General features: G+C 35.8%; 2 protein-coding genes across 5 annotated transcripts in view; one reads left to right on the forward strand and one right to left on the reverse strand.

The window, feature by feature from the left end:
* The window catches only part of tpk1 (thiamin pyrophosphokinase 1), a 94,813-nt gene extending 76,050 nt beyond the window's left edge, over nt 1-18,763 (forward strand). For all 4 annotated transcript variants that reach the window (XM_044105316.1, XM_044105318.1, XM_044105317.1 and 1 more), the window contains one exon: nt 18,254-18,763. In XM_044105316.1, the coding sequence (XP_043961251.1) occupies nt 18,254-18,399 (146 nt within the window). In that variant the 3' untranslated portion in view covers nt 18,400-18,763. The remainder of the gene's footprint in view (nt 1-18,253) is intronic.
* A 39-nt stretch (nt 18,764-18,802) lies between these two features.
* On the reverse strand, nt 18,803-20,675 carry sec61g (SEC61 translocon subunit gamma). Its single transcript, XM_044105319.1, has 4 exons — nt 20,534-20,675; nt 20,069-20,169; nt 19,820-19,922; nt 18,803-18,947 (listed from the first exon to the last, which is right to left on the reverse strand). Exons 2-4 carry the CDS (start codon nt 20,160-20,162, stop codon nt 18,938-18,940), a joined length of 207 nt encoding a protein of 68 aa, XP_043961254.1. The 5' UTR covers nt 20,163-20,169; nt 20,534-20,675; the 3' UTR covers nt 18,803-18,937.
* Between the last annotated feature and the right edge of the window lie 970 nt (nt 20,676-21,645).

A 21,645-nucleotide genomic window follows, 5' to 3' on the forward strand; every position in this document is an offset into this window, starting at 1 on the left:
AAAAGTTTGAAAGCATCAGTCATAAAAAAAAAGGAGCAATATTTTGCTCTTTGATTCAACAGACTTATTTTTCACATTTGGGCTTATACACCTAACACTATTACCATCAATCAGAAAGCATGAACTTCACAACACATTTAATTGTTTGTAAAAGGAATGATGACACATCAGTGTTTTACAGATTTATTAGTAGTAATAAATTTAAATTGTATTTTTAAGTAGCATAGTGTTTGAAAAATACAGGATGTCTTTAAGAGGATTACGACTTCTAGTTTCCCTGCTTGCTTGATGATTGATGGTGTGATGGATGGATTGTAAGGAATAATCCAAAAAGCACTAACATATAAAAGAAAAGAAAAACAAAGAAGTCTGATTAATACTTGTTGATTTTTTTTTTCTTTTTTCTTTTTTTTTTTTTTTTTTTAACCAAACTACATTTAATCACGTTATTGTTACTACCAACCTAAAAACAAACGGTAATGTTTCATAACATGCTGAACTGACCAGCTGCAAATTTAGTTCTGAACATTTTGGAAGTTAACAAAAACATGCAGTGAATTAGAGTCTGTGTTTAAACCTATAAGTTTTCGCCTCATTAGTCTCACATGTTTTCTCTGGAATGTTGCTTTGTGATTAGGGAGTCTCGACAAAGAAGGAGCCATCATTTCTACCATTACAAAGGAAGGCTAGGAAGCCTCTGCACTAGTGGCTCAAGAGAATTCTATCTAATGATATGTCTGCATTGCGGTAATAATACCAAAGGATTGGTGTGTGCTACGGAATAATGATGTGACTGCAGCGTAATAAATGATAATAATTTTATGATGTAGTAACTTTAATAATTATGTTTCGGTGTGTATAGTAGTAAAATGCAGCTGGAGAGATAAATGCATCTCAGTTGGCATGAATCTGGTACGTGTTAACAAGGCTATCACTCACATTCTGCTATGATTCACACCCATCTCTCTTTTCACACTTTTGTTTCCTGTTTTTACAGCCAACTAGTTTACTGTTTTTCCCCTTCTTTTTTTTTGCCTCTCCCACACTCCTACCATCTCTTTCCTCTCATTAGGAGGGACTGTGACAGCTGAGAAACTCACCATTTTGCATGTTACATTAATTTTCCATCATTAATCCTAAATTCCCCCTCTGGAAACTATCAGTAAATGCAATCACTGTGTGTGTGCTCATCAGATGATAGGCTGATGGTTTGGTCCATACATTCATAAACAAGCTTTTAATTATACGTATATTTGAATTGGGTCATTGAATTTGTGTGCTAGCTCTGGGTCACGTTTCCAAATATGATTTCTAGTGAACATTATTTAAATTGTGAAATGCAGACAGGACATGTCTGCAGCATCCCTAATTACCATATTCTCAAGGAAAGTATTTGAACTGAAAGACAAAACATGTATATTTTGTCAAAAGATTTAACGGTTTAATACTGATGTGATATTAACCAACAACTCATGATCTTAAAATTTTTGTATGTCATGATCTGCTGGACTTTTGTTTTGTAATTTAAGGTGTTAGTTCGGTATTTTTAGTGGATTTGTGTGTATCGACAGCTTCACTTTCAAAGACATTTTACCTTAACAGTGATGGGTGACGCTGCTTTTTTTCCCCCGATGAACGGCCAGCCATATGGGGTTTTTTTGGGGGGTTTTTTTGTAAACAAGAGCAATATGTAAGAGTGTTCCGGAAAAAAGATAAGGGGAGGGTGGAGGGGTGTTGTGCTTATGCAGCATCCAAACCTCTTCCATGCTATCTTTATCACATAAAAGCCATTATGCTGCCGTGTTTACAGCTGGTCTGTATTCCACTCAGGAAACTGCATCCTGTTGCAAACCATTGTCAAGTATTCCTACTGATGTCATATCTTTAGTTTTTTTTTTTCCTTTTCTTTTTTTACTGTGCTTTAGTATGGAAGAGGATTAGGGCCACCAAAAAGAAAAAAAATAATAAAAATTCTGACTTTAATCTCAGAATTCTGACTTAAAAGTCAGAATTCTTTTTTTTTTTTTTTCGGTGGCCCTAATCCTCTTCCGTACTTTAGCCGTTTACTAGTATCAAAATATTATTTCTAGCCTAACACTTTCACAGAAAAATTGTCTATTAGCTGGATGCCATGCATTTTTAATATATTGCTATTAGTATTCAAGAGATGCATTTCTACTACATTGAATAAAATGGTTTACATCCAGTGAAGCAGCATGTCAGCCTTTTTCCCTCAGTTTGCTTTACCGTGCTCAAAAAATAACCTCGGATGGCAAAAACGTTTTGTTAATTTTAACCTCCAATGTGTAATCTGAGATACTTAAAACTTTAGCTTCATCTGTGATGATTTCAATACCTATACAACAGCAAATTGGAAGAGAAATGGATGGACACATAGGCAAACTATAGATAAATGATTATGATCAAGAAATATAATTGCATGACTGAATCATTGTGCATACTTTCATTAAGGATATTATTCAGTTTTCTTAAGCAGGGAAATAACTCTTCAATAATATACATTTTTTCCTCAGCTGAATTTTTCCATTACCGGTACTTTTTGTTTTGCCCTAATGAAGGAAATTAAAATATAGTCAAATTGTAATCAATCATATTTTATTTTATTTTATTTTATTTTTTTGCTCTATCTAAAAAGAACCCTGTGCCTTCAGAAAATGTTGCTGCAGTAATGAAAATGGTATCAAGTTTATAGTATCTTTCATATATCAAGTGTTGTGGTGGTGCAGTTAGTAGCACTGTAACATTGCAGTAAGAACAACCTGGGTTTGAATCCCAGTCTGCCGTGTATATTATGTATAGTGTCTGATAAGCTACCACATCTCCTTCAGCAAAAAAAAAAAACAAAAAAAAAAAAAAAAAAAACAAGCTTGGCTTATTTTCATTGATAAAAATGCAGCATCCACAGTGATCTGAGGTGAACTGGAGAGAAGGATGTGGTGGTAAGCGAGACAAACAGAGAGGTGACAGGCTAGAAGTGGCTGAGTCAGAAGAAATGTTAGGAGATAAAAAAGAATTTTGGCAAAGCAGACAGAGCGTGGTGAGGAAAAAAGGTTGTGACAGGATGACATATGGGTGTTGGAGAATGAGACCTGTCAGGCGTCTCATTCATTTGATGTTCCTGGGTGCTAACACAGCAGGAAATGACAGATTATAGAAACTATTTGGAAGGATGTTGGAGCTCCAAGCTGGTGCTTGCATGTGTTCTCACACACGCACACGCACATGCCCACGCACCCACACGCGCACATTCAATTTCAGCTGTAATGTAGCAAATTTAAACAAAGGTATTTCATGCTTTTTCTTTTTCTTCAAGTTCTACTTTCCCGATTCCTTCCATTCAACCTCCATCCTCTCTGAGGCCTGTTTTCATTGTTCCGAATATTTGATATCAGATTACAGAAGATACCTCAGGCAATGTGTTTTTTGCAGTTGAATGGGTTTGCACAGCTTTGCTCATTTTGTTTCTCCACCCTGCTTTGCCACAGCAGATGCTTTTATGTTTGCTGAAGAACAAAAAAAAAAAAATCCCCTTTTCTGTCTTGGTTGACAAACCTTAGATTTACAGATTTTTAATAATGGAGAAATAGGCATTATCTTAAGTTTTCACATTCACTCATTGTGAAATTAAATCTTTACATTTACACCAAAAATGTTAATGCTAGCCTTTTGAATTATATGAAGTCCACCCTAGTAAAGCTCATACACACAAACTCCTATGTGTCAAGAGAGTACTATGTTTCTTTCCACAAATCATACTGGAAGAAGGTCATACTTGTAGTTATCTAGGTCCTAAACTCCAGTCTTTTTGGCCAAGCAGGGGGGTATTTCAGTGCTTTCCTGTCCCTGCCCTGGTTTCTCTTTGGCAGCAGTTTTTCTGTGGTCTGTGACATCTACCTTGACACACTTTAGGGATTCTGTTTCTGGCTTTGCCCCATCTGCTGTGGTTTAGAGCTCTCTTCAGGCCTTATCTAATTAAGTTAACCTGGAGGTAGGAAAGTAAGTTACTTGCCACTCTTTTGCGCAAGATTTCTTCATCTCCTTTTTCTAAGTTTCAGTATTTTCCTCAGTTTCTGTTGCAAATTTAGAGCGAGTCTTTAAATGTCTTTGCTCTTTAGCTGGCAACTGTTGTTTAATCATGTACATTTTTGACAGAGGTACTTTTTTGTTGTGCCTTTTATTAAAATTGTCCTCATTCTAAATGTCAAGCACTGCATCTGTTCCTTCCCTGGACAAAATACAACAGCCATCTGTGAAAGGTGCACACTGGGATGTTTTTCTTCTTTGTTTGTATGTTATGTTTTTGGTTTTGTGTGTTTTTTCTGTTTGTGCATAATTCTGTTCTGAAGATTTCCTGTGTTGCTTCATAATGAAGATGCTAGACATTATGTGTGCCAGGACCCTTGATGTTCAAAAAAAAAAAAAAAAAAACACAATTTAGGCAAGACTTCAAATGTTTCTTTTGTTGTAAATAGATCTAGATTTTGCTTGATTTTATATGCACCAGAATTGCTTAGTTCTCATGGGAGGTTAGAAGTGTAAAAAGCGTGAAGCCTTTAAAAGGTGCAGCTTTTCAGGTCGGGTGCACTTATCCACAGAATTCGATCACAGGCCTAATTGTATATGCAAAGGTGAGTGCAGTCCATTACTGCCATAGCCCAGGGAATTACAGGCAAATAGAAATAAATGTATAAGACAAAATTATGGGGGTCGGCTACTTTTCTAGTACTTGTTATTTTATTACTGACTGACAAAACAAAGTAATGACTCCTGAACCCTTTTTGTTCATATCTGCAATTGCATTTCTGATAACATGAAATATTCCTTGACATTCTTACAAAATTGGAATAAAATATAGTTTGAGTCCAGATTGTGAAGTAAAAGAAAACATGTCAGATTTAAAAAAAAAAAAATCTATTTAAATAATTATTTGATTACTTCATCTCTTCCAGCTTGAGAAGTGTTGTGAAAGGAATTTCCATTGCTCTAAGTTTTACAATATTTTGCTCTCATTTCCTCAGGCTGAAAAATATATTGCATAACCATGACAGACTCAGACCAAAGCCACCTATTATATTCTTTGCTAAACTTGACCTTGGTTGCTGATACTCACGACTGCTAAAAATTTTTAATCATTCCAGGGCAAAGAAACCCAGACCAAGATCTTGCTGGGCAGAAGACTTTGCCTGGAGTAATACTTGGCGTTCTCTCAATTTATTTGCATTAAGCAGCCCTGAGTCTGGATTTGTTTCTCTGCTGCAGGGCACTGCTTTGTCCTTGCTTTACAGAACTTTGCAATAAAGGCATTGTGGCATTAATTTCAAAATCTGGAATATCATAAATCTCTATAACAATGATAGGAGAAAAGTTACCCACTGGAAACCACTAACATGATTAGATCTCACACAGCTGCTTGCATATTTGTACATAAGTACATGCGCACATTTTTGAACACATTAGTCGTTACAGCTGTTTAGAAAATCGTTCCCTCTTTGCTCTGTCTGTTTTGTAGGAATAAGTTCCTTTAATCGGACGGGTATGCCATTTACTTTTATGTCCTTTCCACTTTTATTCTATAACCCATAATGCTTTGCATGAATTTTACTTGAGATCTTTAGACCTCCAGGCCTAAATGTAAACAGTCACAGAGCAAATACAGCTTAAAACTTGGTATGATAAATATTTACACTTTAAAGTAGATAATCTAAACATGGCTTAACTTTAACCTTTCAAGTTAATACTTGAAAGGTTAAAGGTAGACCTGAAGAAATTGACTCTTGCCTGTACTAGCATACAGCTGGGGAAAGCATATGATCTCATTTCATATCATCCTGCCGTTTTCTGTGCTTTTAAAGCACAAACAAATTAGTTGTGTATTTAACTGGCAATTTTCTCCAGGAGACGCAGAGTGCATTCAGGGATGGACAAATAAGGAGGTCGTGCACATGATAAATTACCAATTACAAAATAACGTAACTACATTACTCTTAATTTCTTAGACAGTCATACCTTATATTACCTCCTCAGCTCTCAAAACTTCATCCTTTTTTCTATTGGAGAGTCAGAGCCAAACTATGATGTGGGAAAAAGATACAAAAGGATGTTTTTAATGGCTTGTGCTAACCTAAAATGTTGTTAGTAGGTAAGAAGGGAAATTGCATTTTTACCATCACCCTGTCTCAATGTACTTTGTGAAATCAGTAAAAAGAAATCAGGCCTTAGAGGCTGAAATAAAGAATCTCCTTTCGTTTTACAAGGCAGAATGCTACAACTTCACATTACACTTTTACTGTGCCTATAAAAACTATTCACCCTCTAGGATGTTTTACCCTTTTGATTGCTTTTACAAATCAATCATAATCAATAAAATTTGAGTTTTTACAAGAAAAAAATACTTTAATATCAAAGGGAAAGCACATTTCTGCAAAATGCTAATTATAGAAAAATGTTTAACGTATAATATCTGTATAAATATAAAAAAAAAAAGCCAAATGATGTTGGTCTTGATTTATTTCTAAAAGTGTAGAAATATCCAAGGGGTAAGAAGTTTTTATAGACACTGAATTCGTAAACTCAAATTATTTTAAATTCAAAGCTTTCTGAGGCATAGTAAATTAATGATATTGAATATATACATATTCAATAGACAGACTGAGTACACTGCTATTGAATATATCTATACTGAAATGTGGCTTTATTATTAAAAACCATGGCTTTCTTGGTATCTGCTTTCTTAGAATAGTTCAGCTTACCTCAATTGAAAAAGTGAAAGCTATTTGGAGACTTGGAACTTTTCTTTGTGCTCATTAAATTAATGAAAGCTGTATGCATCCATTTATAAATGCACTTAAGCCAAACAGACCCATCTACTTTGAAGAACGTGGGAATGGCTTGTGCATTAAATCAGCTGGCTCTTGTATTTGCTAATGTCTTCAGCAGAGCTATTTTCAATGTGTTTAATGCCATGTGTACGTTTTAAAATAAAGGTTCATCTTCAAGTTGTGGCCATCAGGCAGTCAGTAAAACTTTGTTCATTTGGAACTACTGGAATGTCTTGATCATGGTCTTGATGAAGGCCTTATGCCTAATCCTGGTTAGAGTAAAAGGCGTGCTTCTGTGTATTCATATGTATGCAAAGAGTCCGATTTTTCCTGACTTGAAAATAAAATTGTATGCTTCACACTTCTGCATCCGTCTCTTATATCTCCTTAAGCTTAACATAAGGGTCGAGGGCTTTTGACCTTGGATCTTCTTCGTGAGCATTTAGGAGGATTTTTAAATTAATGGTAAACTTCATTTCAGCAAGTTAAAAGCAAAGCCCTTATAGGGATGATTATGGTTACAAAGGTCAGTGAGACGATGAGCTTTCATCTTTGATTGACTTAATATTATCCTTTGCTATGTGTGTGTATGTGTGTTTTTTGCTTGTGTGTGGAAAGCCTCCTTAGTTATTCCATGTGACTCAGCCCTCTCCCATCTGACAGCTTAATATTGAAAAAGCATTCATCCTGCAGCAACACAACCTGGGTTTGGCATTTGTGTATAATTTTTTTTGTGTGTGTTTTAAACCTGCTTCGTCATGAGGATTTTGGCTTAGTGGGGATCACAATAAACAACAAATTTGAATAGCTGTCATGCAATAACTATCTCTTCTTGGCTGGGTGTGAACATAATTCTTATATCTCTAAGTTTGGTATTCGTGGCTGTGCATGTGTGTGCATGTGCACATTTCATTTTACTCCTGTGTGTGTGTGTTTCCTTGCATGTCAGCCCTATATATATATATATATTTTTTATATTTTTTTTTTGGAACACTATGCTGATAGATTACCCGACTGCGTACTCGCTCATATGGACATGCACACAATAACTGTCGGGAGACTGATGAGAGAACGTCTGAGGAGGCTCAAGTTTCCATACAGTTTGATATGCAGATAAAATGATGGAGCTCCTCCTCACTGGTTGCTTAAAACTTCTGTATCAGAATGCTCATAAATGCCAGACCTTGTCTGTAGGTCAGTTTTGTAATTAGTTCTGAGATTTGAAATTCAAAAGAATCCCGAATTTGGTTCGAAATATCACTGCATGCTAACATTTCTCAGATTCATCAGTGATTTTATTTTATTTAAGTCAACAAATTAGTCAGCGTGTGCCATGGTGATACATTGTTTGTCGTGCTGGCGCATGATTTGTATGACAGTCTGACAGACTTATTGCCTAGGATTTGACAAATTGTTTAAATACAATAGAATTCCTTGATTATTTTTGTAAATAAAAAGATTGAGAGATGCGGATGTTGAACCTAAATGCTGAATCCGAAATACACGTCGACAGAGGCGCTATGATTAAAGGAACCAGGCATTTCCCAAAACACTCCTAAGTTCAAATACTGATTACACAGAAAATCCACCGATGCAACACTGGCAGGTGCCAAGTCTGATCAAAAGTAAACACGTGTACCCAGATGGAGTTCCACTGCAAATTTTATCAGAGAGCCAAAGTTATGGAGAAATTTAAATTAAAAGTAAACTTTGGGCAAGAAACGAAAGCTTGGCCTTGCTGTTAACAAGAACGTGGTGTTTATGAAATGTAAGCCTTCAAAAAACACATTGGAATGCAAATGAGACAGGGTGTTAATAAGGATTTTATTACATATTCCGTATTTTTAGTTGCCGTCTGAACAGCGGGACTCGGCGGGTGCAAACATATGCATTGCTTTGACAATTTAGACATGCAGAATCAGTTATAGCCTCATTAGTCTAATTAATACTCTCTGGGAAGGATGAGGTTACATTTGTGATAACAAGATTTGCTAACATCTTCTCCACTTCATGCACTTCTTTGTCTGCAACTGAATCTGACTTTTATAACAGAGCCACCCCTTCTGGCATGTTGACTTTAGGAGAAGAGAAAATGTGGAAAACACAAAGAACAAATATTGACAATAAGCTCCTGGGAGTTTAGTTGAATGGGTGCTTAAGGAGTTTTCTTATATGAAATGTTTGCAAACTCCCCATAAATATGCAGTGCTTTTATTGGAAAACCAAGCCCAAAGTATTTGTACGTGAAATTTCTGGGTGATAAACATCTTGATGTGATTTCAGAGGTAGAATATGAGGCTGGAGTTGCCTTTAGCCGTGTAGATTAGGCCTGAAGCATTATCTGCAATGTGATACATCAGTATTCAGGAAGCTTCCTAAATACTGTAAAATACTGTTTTCAAAAGAGGGCAAAGCAGTGTACTTTATCTCGTACTTGAACAGATATGTCTGACAAAGTTGGTTCAGTCAGTGAGGTCTAACCCAGTGTCCCTGCCAGAGGCAGACATCTCCACTGAAGCATCTCTCCTTTTCCTTCTGTTGCTCTGGATGCAAACATGCTCTTTGACCTTCTTCTTTTCTTTTCATATCTCTTCCCCTTCCCCTTGTTTTTCTACTTGTACTCTCGCCTAGCGTTTTTGTGTCTTTCTTCCAGGGATTCAGTCACAAGGTGTTTATCTATTCTTCTTTATCTTTTGGTGTTACATTTTTCTTACCCCACACTTTCACTTCTACACCTTCCTGCATAATCTCACCTCATCTCACTGCCCTTGTACTCCCTTCATTCCACCTCTTATGCTCTGTCTTTTCTCTCATTTCCTCTCTTTTCTCCTTCGCTCTCGCTCACCAAGGTCCTAGAGGAAGGTAGAGTTGGGGAGGGGGGGAAAGCATATATATTCTGTAGCGGCAGAGTGCTGCAGCAGGAGGGAAAACTGCTGTTTTATGGTTTTATTTATGGATCCGTAGATTTCTGACACTGTGCACATCACACACTAGGGTAGAGGGGGAAATGAAGAGCACCCTGATGTGAACTGCCACTAGCACCCCCAGCGGAGCTTCAGACTTGCGAGGAAGCAGACAAGTCCACATAAATACACACACCTAGTGCAGAGACCCTGGACCAAATGTATAGCTACAACAAACTATGTAGACACACGCAATCATCGACATACACAAGATGGAATTGCATATCATTTTAATTAATCCAAGCAACCTTTTTTAGCAAGAGAAACATAGATAATAAATTATCCCTCACAATCAACATTTACTATTAAAATATAGATTGCTTACTCTGATGTCTGTTTGGAAGCTCGTCTCCCACATGATTGTCACCACAGTGCCAGCAGAGATGAGTTTTCTTATCTAAAGGTCGACTTAAGCCAGAACAAGGTTTGTCACCTCACCCTTTTAAAACCCGGCGGCATTTAATGGAAGCAGCTATCATCCCACAGCAGATGGTGCTAACACTGCGAGTGCTCATCACGGTCCATGTCTGCCCCAATAAATGGCCTTAAATGTAGAGAGAATGTCAGGTGGATTAAGTAAATGAGAACGTCGCTTTGAAACTACAGGCTGATATATTGAGATATACAGCTCTTTATTTCTTGAATAAAACACAACTCAATGTCTTTTGGGGGGGGTTTGTTATATTAAAAATCCTTCTGATTTATATTTCTATTGGTATGTAAACACAATTAAAGCAAAAAATACTTCTGATTTATAGGTTTTCTGTTTTTTTGTGGAGGGCCGGCACTGATTATTTCTGCCTCACACAAAATAGCTAAATAAATCTAAAAAGGATTTCTTCACCCTTAGGGTTGCTTTATGATAAAATAAAATCATGTGTTCTCTCCATTTCAGTAATTCAAATAGCTTATTACTGTATACACATGTTTTATTGAAAGCCATTTTCTCTTTCCCATTATGCAGCATAACTGTTGATAGCGCTGTGTTCTGAATAACAGCGGGGTCTTCTACCTGACGGAATGAGTTTTGTCTCCCTGACAAGTCATATTAAAAAGGGACATGTTCAGATATAATGGGAATGTAAATGATTTGTTTCACTTTGTGATCAGCTGTTGTTTTTCAAGGTGTTTCCATTCCTTTTAGATTTGCACAGTAATATCCGTCGAAAAGGAAATGATTCACATTTGCAAGCTGGCTTATTATAAGACCTATGTAGCAGAAGAAAAACATTCCAAAATATGTGTTTGCCATATGTTTCATTTGTCTTTTCTCAAATTTGTTTTCCCGAATTTAATGCTTGGTTCAATTCCTTATAACAACAGTTTAAAGTACCTTGGCAATGATGTCCGGCTCACGTCCAGTGACATAAATTTAATTTGGTCCAAATTTGAATACATTTAAGAAAAACATTAACGATACAGGTAAAAAAAATATACAATTTTTTTATTGGAGTTCTCTGTGTGGGAAAGACAAACAGAGTAACGCTGCTTAAAATGAGACCACATAGCCGAGGGGGCTTTCTATTGGGAAGGAGAAAAGTAGGTTAATCCAGAAGAGAGGCACAGTTTAAAACAGAAGCACTTTGCCATGGGTATTTTCTTCAAAATAAGAAAATCAGAGAGTTCATATAGTTAATGACAGAAATTGTTCTATTCAAAATAGAGACATAGCTTAAAAAATAAGCAACAAACAAAGTCTACATTTTTTTAATTTAATTTTATTTTTTTGGGAGGGGGAACAAGAGCAGCACAGATAGCTGATAGCAGAGATGCCATTAACAATCAAATTAACAAGCTAACTTTATCAGTGCCGAAAAAAACAAAAATAATGGAAGCAGAATCTAGACTGTGGATTGTTAAAGACGGAGAAGAGACAAAACTAAATAAAATGCACTGAGCTGGGAGTACTCACTTTAAAATATAAAAACAGGAAGAGTACATGAAAGAAAGTTAATAGCAGCAAAAGCTCTACTGATGACTCCATCTAGAGGAGAGACACGGCTAAGCAGAGAGGCACTAGTCCAACAACTTAATGCCTCCCTTATAATTCCACCCAGGAAAAAGACAAAAGGTAAACACAGAGACACTGAGCCAGAAGTACTTATTGTCAGAAATAATAACAAAAAGAGGACAGTTGGTTATTGGGAGAAGTGACTGTCCGAAATAGAGACACTGCTAAACAAAGAAGAACTGACCCAGGCATGTTTCTCTAGGAATCACAAAAAATATGGTAGAAATGGTTAGTGGTAGCGGTGACTCCTTCTAAAAGACAAATTCTGTTAAACAAATGAGAGACATAGCCCACTCAGCCTAGCTGGGTGTTTACAGAAAAAAAAAAGACAAGATATGTGGTTTGAGCTGCAATAATTGCAAAAAGTGCTTAAATGGAGAATACTTGAAGAGGAAAGCTATTCTTTCCTCTAGTAGCCAGAGAAGGGCTACTAATCTCATCTCTGGGATTCCCCAATCCCAGAGAAGAATAGCTACAGGAATAGCTTCAGAAAAATCTAAGCTACTCTTAACTCTAAAAATTGCCATAAATGTAAGTTTGAAATTCTGTCCGGTTCAGATCTCTTCACTCATCTTGCTTCTCAGCACTTAAATGCTTATCTGATCTTATGTTGGAAAACCACAAGCAGCTCAGAGGTTCACGGGGGAAAATATTGTGTGCAACTCCTCTTTATTTATTCCTTGCATACAAACTGCAGCTTTGCTCACAAACTGCAAATCTAAAAAAATAACTTTAACTTGTTTGCTTAAAAATCTTACCAATTTAGCTGATTTCAGCGTGGTCACATATTATAAATCCTCTCTTTTAGAGCACTGGAATTAGTTGGCACAAAACATTATTTTGTGTTTGCCTTCAGCATATATTCCTCCATTATGAAAGCATTGTTCAAAAACATCTAATTTTAACATTTTCTTTGATAGTTTCTAACCACTCAAAGTAACAACACATTCGTTGCAGCGTAAATTTTTCTTTTTAAAAATCCAACTGTGTATGATGTAAAGTGAAATAAAAAATTTAAAAAGTGCTTAAGCTGCTACTTTTTTTATATACTAGCATAAATAGTGGCTTTGAAAAGTCCCATTTACCTCAACAGTTGCACTGCACTGTTTGAGCATTTCAAAATCTCTTTGCCACCTTTAGCAGGTCCCCCAAAAGCCTCTTTACGCAACACCATTAGGATACAAAAATAGAGCAGCAGCATTCCTCTCTATCTCTCAGAAAAGGCCAGAAGCACCAATAATGCCCCCCACCCCCCTTACCTGTCCACTACACCGTGAGTGTCTGCATGTCTGCAGAGTCTCTCTTTAGCCACCCTCTCTCCTGGGTAATTTGTTGTGTAAATACGGCCCCACTTACAGCTGACGGGCCCTCTCGGCTGTGGCGCTGGAAATGCAATTACAGGCAGCAAACATCTCCATTGTTATCACTAGGGGGTGCGACGCTCATCATGGTCCCCTCTGCACGAGTGGGGAGGGGGAGCAGTTATTGATCACTATCAGCTTTGAGGAGGTGATTGCTAATGAAGCTATTTGAAAGCCTTTAGTGATCTGTAAAGTTAGCACGCACACCTTTGTGTGTGCGTGGGCGTGTGTGTGTGTGTGTGTGTGTGTGTGTATGTGTGTGGAGGTTTGTTAATGGAAGTGCTCACAGACAACAGCTGTGTTTGTACAAATCACATTTGCCATCCTGTTATGAATGCCTCCCATGCATTCCCTATTGTTGTGCTCTGGTGCCCCTGGTGGGAGTTTTGATAATTACGTGTCCCATTACTACCTATGTAAAACTGATGTTTGGACGGTTGTCTTGGCAGTAATCTGAACACATAGTCCTGTGGTTTTCCAGACTTATGTGACATATATACTTGCATGCACCCTTTCTACTTATATTTCATAATATTTAAGGTTTTAGTCCAGCCCTGAGAAAAAGAAATAATAAGAACATTCCCCATTTGGCTGAAAAATACATTTTAAAAATACAAATACATTTCAGCACTACAGTGTTCATGAAAGGAGGTTCAGAGGTAGCACATTTTATTTTTCCCATTTGGATGAAAATTGAAGCTCTTGTTTGTTACGCCTACCCTCTCCAGAACTTTTGACCCGTCTGAAGAGAGCCACAAACAAGCTCACTCACACATAACTCTCCATTTCTCCAACTCTTTGACAACCTCATGCTGGTAAAAATACAGTGGAAATCCATTATCCTGCCAAGAAAGATGTTCAAGCACAGCCTGATGTAATTCTCCTACACTCCTGGCAAAGTGATCGTGCCTTTGTGCTCACTCAGTTATTAAGTAACCTAACTTCACAAAAGACTTATTATCCTCCTCATTCTGAGTCAAGCTGCTCTAATACCTTGCTTGTTTGGGAGTCTTTGAAGTGGGATGGGATTTTTCTTTGTCCCCGTTTGATGTGCTTGCAGCCGCCTGTGGACAAATGATTTGCTTCATTCCTTTCTGCCTTTGTTCCTCTACATTTAGTTTTACCTTTGTGTGATATTGTTTCAACAACAGCTTCTGTGCATTTATAAGAGTTGTTTTCCTTTTTTTCTTTTACAATGTTGGAAATTCTGTTTATGGTGATCAAGCAGTGCAAGTTGTTGCATTTGTACTATCCAGTATTAATGCAGTATTTGATATATATTTAGTATTATAGGAAGTATGCATAGGCATAGACGTCCTATATAATGTTAATTTGATCATTTAGGGTAAATGTTATATATATGTTTTTTTGTTTTGTTTTTTTTTCTTTTGTGATACAATATGCTGTGCAGTTGTACTGCAGGGAGTCATTAAACACTGGGAGAAAAAAAGAGCAGGACTGTTCAAACAATAATTGCTTCTTAAGGAGTCCAGGAAATCTTTACCATAAGAATTTTATTTTTCCAATATTTACCTTCATCTCAGTATGCTTTTATGTGAAATAATGACCAGGACTTCCTTTTATTCAACCTGTTGACTTTGAATCTGTTAATATCCTTAAATTGAACACATATTTCTGTATAGAAATTGGATCTGTTTCTCTTGTAAAGTGCCTAGAGACAATATTTGTTGTGAATCTGTACTATATGGTAAAACTGAACCTAATTTAATTGAGCTGGAACTGCATTCGTACACTCAAAAAAATGAATAAATAAATAAATAAATCACATGCACACCAATGGAATATTGAACATGTGGGGAGATCAACTTTTACAGCTTAAACGGTGCGATATAGACATTCTGGTCAGTTCGTCTTTTAAAGATGAAGAGAAAGACTTACAAAAATGCACTTTGATTATATACAGTGCATATAGGAAGTGGTGGTGTTTAGTGACGTAAAAACATTTGAACAAGAAAATGTATTCCACAACATTTTTTGTCCATAAACAAATCAACATTTTCGAAGGAGATAGATAGATAGATACCGAGCATCCGGAAAGTATTCACAGCTTCACTTTTATCCACACTCTTCTATGTTACAGGATTATTCCAAAGAGTATTAAATTAATCTCTTTCCTCAACATTAAATGCGGAAGCACTCCATTATGACAATGTAGAGAAACGTTTTTGAGATATTTGCAATGTTTTTTAAAAAACAGAATAGTTATTCGGTGTGCATATCCGTACCTTAAGCTTTCTTGAAAGTGCAAGCAACAGATCTGTGACGGAATACAGATTGGTATTTTGGCGCCTCTGATCAAGACAACGTTTTTAGCATAGCATTGTTGTTTCCTACGGAAGTGGATTAGGGCCACCGGAAAAAAAATAAAATAAAATCTGACTTTAAAGTCAGAATTCTGAGATTAAAGTCAGAATTCTGAGATTAAAGTCAGAATTCTGAGATTAAAGTCAGAAAGTCAGAGTTCTGACTTTAAAGTCAGAATTCTTTTTTTTTTTTTTTTTTCGGTGGCCCTAATCCTCTTCCGTAGTTTCCACACTTAAGGTGAGCTTTAAATAGGGAAGCGGTAATTGACCAGTTGTTTCCTGACCTTCGATGGACCTTTTGTTCCTGCTGTGGCTTGTGGTAATCGGTCCAGTAATCATTCAACGCAGCCAAAGCAGATGATCAGATCAATATAAGATACAAATTAAATTAGAGATTATATGTATTTATATAGTGTGTGCATGATCGGCTCCTTAAATAAAAACCACAAAGCTTCGGTGTTGTCATGCAACACTTTTAAGGAAGATGTTTGCAGAACTGCTGAACTGTGCAGTCATTCATTGATTTGATATTTAACTTGCTACCGATGCTAAAGACATTGTGACAGATAAAGGTGCAGAAATAACGGAGAAATGTTCTTGGTGAGTTTGCCCTTTTCATATTAGACACGATTCAGCAGCTCCATTCTCAGGGAGCTTGTCAGCGCTGCTTGTTCGGACCTAATGCTGCATAAATAAACGTAACTGGTAATTGAAAAACGGTGATGGTCGATTTCATATTTTTTGTCATTCCTGCCTGTTGAAGCACAGTGATGTATTTGTTCCTTACAAGACCAATTATTATTTCCTGACTGAATTCAACAAAACTGCCCTGATTTTAGTGAGATTCTAGATTATTTCCATCCGTGACTTGGTTGTTTGCGTGCATGAAACGGTTATGCAGAAGTTCAAGTCAATTCAATTAAGTTTATTCACATGGTGCTAATTCATAACAAATATCTTAAGGCACTGTACAAAAATTAAAAAGGTCCAAACTATGCATAAATCATCCATTTAATTCAGTCATATAGATAAATACAATATTCATTTTATGCCTTCCTACGAGATACTGCTCAAAAATTAATTTAACAAAAGTCAACATTCGGTTTATTATTTATTGGTAAACTTTAAAGAAACCTAACAAATTGTGTCACTAACTTTCCTGTACTTCCTCTAGATGCTTGAGCTAAAGAAAGAAGGTAGTCTACACAGTGTGGAAAAGTATGGAATATTATTTTAGTGAATTCCAAGTCCGGATAGACATGGAAAAATATATCTTCTTCCAGACTTCTTTTCCTGTGCTGTAATCTAAATGTGGAACGTTCATTCCTTCTTTGTGTCCTTCCTCCATTCTCCTTTCCTTCTGTTTCCCTTCTCATTCGTACTTCTTTGTAATCCCACCTCCTCATTCTTTCATCCTTTTATCCTTCCACATGCTCTTCTCTCATCTTGTGTCTTAACTTTCTTCTGTCTAAGCATCTTAACTGCTTTCCTCTGCTGTCCTTCATTCTTTCTATAATTTCTCTCTTCTGTTTTACATACCTTCTTTCTCATAATTTCCTTCTTTGGAGCTCATTTCCTGCCCTGTGTCCTTTCTTTTCCTGCCTTTACTCTTTTCTACCCTTTTTTGTTCTTGTTCTTCCTGCCCTTTCTTCCTTTTTGGCATTAATGTCTAACCTTCTTGCGTTCTTCCTTGGGTTGCCCCTTCTTCCTTGTGTACTTGTATCCTCTTTTGTTTTCTTCCTGTTTTTGTTTTTGTTTAGTTTTTTGTTCTGCTCACTGTAGAAATGCTTGCTGAAAATCAGTGATAAACTGCAATATTATATAGTTAAGAATGAAGTGAAATGACAACACACTCAAGAAAGTTAAACCAGCAAGAGTCCAGAAGTCTTGCATGGGAAAAACCTAGAGAAAGATGCTTAAGCATTCCATACACTAATTTAACAAAAAAAAAAATAAAATAAAATAAAATAAGTTTTTAAACATGGTCACTAATTTTCTAAATTCAACATTAAATTCCAATAATCTAGTATAATTAAAAAGTAAATCGTTAGTAACTGTAAATTCATTTCAGCTGGCAGATTATTCCCTTACAATTTTATGTATAAACTTTGGCCACTAGAGGTCAGCAATGACCATTTACTTTTCCTGTTGCTCTGTCATAGGCCAGTGTCTATTCACAGGATTATATTAAGCTTTAAAAAGTTATATTTTGCTAAAACTAACAGTTGTGTGTTTAGTTTGATGATGCTGGAAGTGAAAGTGAGTTAATCCAACTGCATTTTGTTTTAATTATTCAAGTTTATGGCATAAAAAATTGTCCAATTTGACAAAAAATAATTTGTTGACAAGCTGAAAATGTATCTAAAATACCAAGAAGTCATAATCATTTGCATTGAACTGGACTTTTTGACGCCTTTACAGAAAATCCTATGATTTGTTTCCATGAAGGACTTGTAACAAAATGTGCAGACCAGTTCCTCACTATTGTGGTCAACTTTGCCTTATTTAAGACTTCACTAACTAGAAAGTATAAGTGTTTGCATTAGAAATTTACAGATTAGGCTTTGCAGGTTTCTACATTGTGTTCAGGAACAACCTTTCCCAGCTACGTCAACCAGAGCTGTAACTCTGCTGTATTATGAACGGCAAAAGCCTCTATGCTTTGTCACGACAATCTGACACTGAACATATTTCCCCTAAACACAGCTTGGTTGGCATCTTTCTGTAGGTAACCTTTCATGTCTTGTCTATCCAGATAAACAGGTCCTGGAGTTTGGGAAGCTTGTGAGCACCTCCAACACCTATGAACCCACAGCACCGGGGAGCCCCAGGAAGCCTGTGACTGTGACCACAGACCAGCCTCTGCTTTGGAGCATGGGCATCCACATTAATGCGAAATAACAGACTGTTCCGTCAGAAGTAACTACCTTTTGTTTTGTTTTTAAAACAAGATAGAACAAAAACCAGTCAGTATTTGGGTAAAAAAAAAACAACAAAAAAAAACACTTGTTTAAGAAATAGGTTGTTATGGAGTGGATTTAATCACACTGAAAGATCAGAAATGATTTAAAGCCATTTGCCAACTGTAAATCATGTCCGGAACATCACATTGAACTGTATCCCACACCATGTGCTTTCAACTTCTCCATTTCTTCCCCCACCCCAAAAAAAGTGAATAGTGCCTTATGTCATCTTTTATATTTGGGCCTGTCGTAACTGTATTATTGCACTCAATTCCAAAATTAAAAACAGTTTTCACAACAAAGTGACAAATTTCCCAATTTATTAAAAAGTAATCAGCATGTGTGTTTAATTGTTTTATTTACACAACAAATATAAATGTTGAGCACAGAATGTAAAAATGTCCATTCGGTTCGCCATCACAACTAATAACACTTTGCACAGAGGTCTGTCCAGATAGATTTGGCTTGATCCAGATTTAACCACCACTAGAAGAAAAACAAAGAGAAACGTTAGCAATAATCAAAACTTAAAAGTCAAACTCATTTCTTTATGCGGCCCTGTTTGACAAGATAGAAAGAATGTTGCAAAAGAACAAAATCAGTTTTTTTGGTAAGTAATTGTAAAATTAAGAAAACCGGTAAGGAGTTAAAGAATAAATGTTGCATTATCACTACATTTATGAATTTATGAAGTGCATATATCATAAAAGAGCAGTTTTCCAATATTTCAAGACTGAAGATTAAGGTGATGCTTATGTTTTACTTATTTCTAGGGATTTATAGCAAGAATTAAGACATATACAATTTTACTTGCAAAACAAAATATGTTTTAACATTTGCAATCACCTTGTTAGCCACATTTTATTTCATTTATTTTTTTTAAGCAAATATAATAACAGTATTGCTGATGTTTGGTCTTGGAAGTAGGTGGGCTGCATGTTTTTGAAAATGAACCATAGAGAATTAATCTGATGTGGCAATATTGAGCAATTTATGAAAGTAATTGGGCACAAAAATATACAACTGTGGTTTGTGATTAAGACATAATTCATAAGGTTTATTTACATGCATTATGATTCCATAAAAAAAATAAATAAATAAAAAACTTCCACTGAATTACATACAATAAAACTCTGAAATTTGTTATGGTGCAACATGTTGATATGCCAAGAGGCATTATTATATGTTTTGCTTAGCCAAAGTGTCTGCAATCTTTTGCGATAATTTTAATCATCCAAACAAATATTAATCTTCATCTTTTATGTTTGACTGACTTGTTTCACATTACAAAAATACAATGATACAAGTCCAACTCTCCAACATACTCTAGTACTATTTAAAGTGCTGTATTTACTTACACAATGATGTTGTTGATGGGGATATGGATGAGCTTGACAAAGAAACCAATGAAGCCCATGATGGCAAACCCAATTGCTGTGGCCATGGCAATCTTCTGAAATTCTTAACAGAAACCCATATTGTAATATAAATATATAAATAAAAATGAAATATAAGGTGAAATTGAACTTGCTTTTGAAGCCGGGATAAGTTAACCAAACACTTGAGGCTTTATTTAAACGTAAAAGGATAGAGGGGGGGAAAAATACCTTTTCGGTCTGGTTTTGTGCACCTCTTGACAAGCCTTATGGAGTCCTTGACGAACTGCCGACTGGGCTCAACAAACTGCATCACCTGATCCATGGTTGTGCTGAAAAGAGAAATCACAGATCTTCATTGTAGCTTACATTTTCTTTAGCGCTGACGTTGACTTCATCGTTTCAGCTTTTGATCACTTCATAATTGTATTCATTTACTTCTACTGCAACAAACACGAACGTTATGATAACTTTATACAAAAAATGTGGTACCTTAACATTTAAAACGTGATACAACAGCGTTTAACAGATTTGTCTCTATTACTAATACCGTATATTAGAGTAGGACAAGCTAACCTCGACGAAGCATTTTTTTAAAAAGTTAAACATGTTACACCGAAGCTCCTCAAACCCTTTCGTCCATTATTATTTTAATAAATAAAATACAATAATACTGATGAAAAGCAGTTATTGTACCTGTTTCTATCCTGTTCTTTCTCAGAACACAAAGTAGTTGTGGCCACGTAGCTTCGTCACGGCTAGAAGAAAAAAACTTAAGCTGACGTAGACTTAAACAGCGCATGCGTGTGACGTGTTTCTTCCTTTTCAATTTGTACACGTTTCCTTCTACATCTCCGCCTGCAGGCTGGGAGGTTTTCTACACCTTGACGTGGTAGTAACACAAGTTATTGTATCTTCTCATTTTTAATAGAATGAATAAAGCTGTAGATGCATTTTAAAGCTTGGAATCGCATCCTTGTGATGACACAAGTACTTTATGTTAAATTCTGTCCTATTTTAAGTTTCTGTTCACAGTGCAATTCTAGCTGTAGTACGTATATATTTTCTTATCTTGTATAAAGAAATAAATAACGGTTTCTTGTATCTTAATGTGTCTGCAGGAAGCACATGCAAAAAAACACATTAGAGAGAGTGAGAGCTTTATTACACTGACATAACTGATAAATGAATTTGCACTATATACTGTAAAGCAGCTCAATATGTAATATGCTACTGAATAAAAAGTGATTATTTTTGTTAAATAATCACTGAAAGAGTGTTAACACTTTCAGTGTTAACACTGAAGTGCAAATTCAGGTGCAAATTCATGTTGCACCTGAATTTGTTGTACAGGTGCAACAAATTCATCGATTTTTTGCACCTGTACCAACAAATATTATTCATCTATTTTCCCAGTTTAGATTTATGATTCAACAAAGAAATAACCGAAGTTCATATATCTTGTCTAGGGTATTGCAACTTTGTGTTCTTCTTTTGGCTTTGTTTCTGTAAATCACTTGTCTAAGACGTCCCTCAGCTGTTTAGCCACAAATATTGTTACTAATTTTAATTGTCCAGTCATTTGCATTTAGTTTTCTGTTCCGATAGTCAAACCTCCACTTTTATTTATTCTTACTTCAGCTTTTAAAACCATTCATCTACCACTGAGATCTCTTTTGACATTGTGTGTTGAATAAACATTGTAAATTAATTTCATATTTTTTGTAACAATCTGAAATATATATATATATATATATATATATATATATATATATATATATATATATATATATATATATATATATATA

Source organism: Gambusia affinis, linkage group LG21 (genome assembly GCF_019740435.1).
Source record: "Gambusia affinis linkage group LG21, SWU_Gaff_1.0, whole genome shotgun sequence".
NCBI classification, from domain to species: Eukaryota; Metazoa; Chordata; class Actinopteri; order Cyprinodontiformes; family Poeciliidae; genus Gambusia; species Gambusia affinis.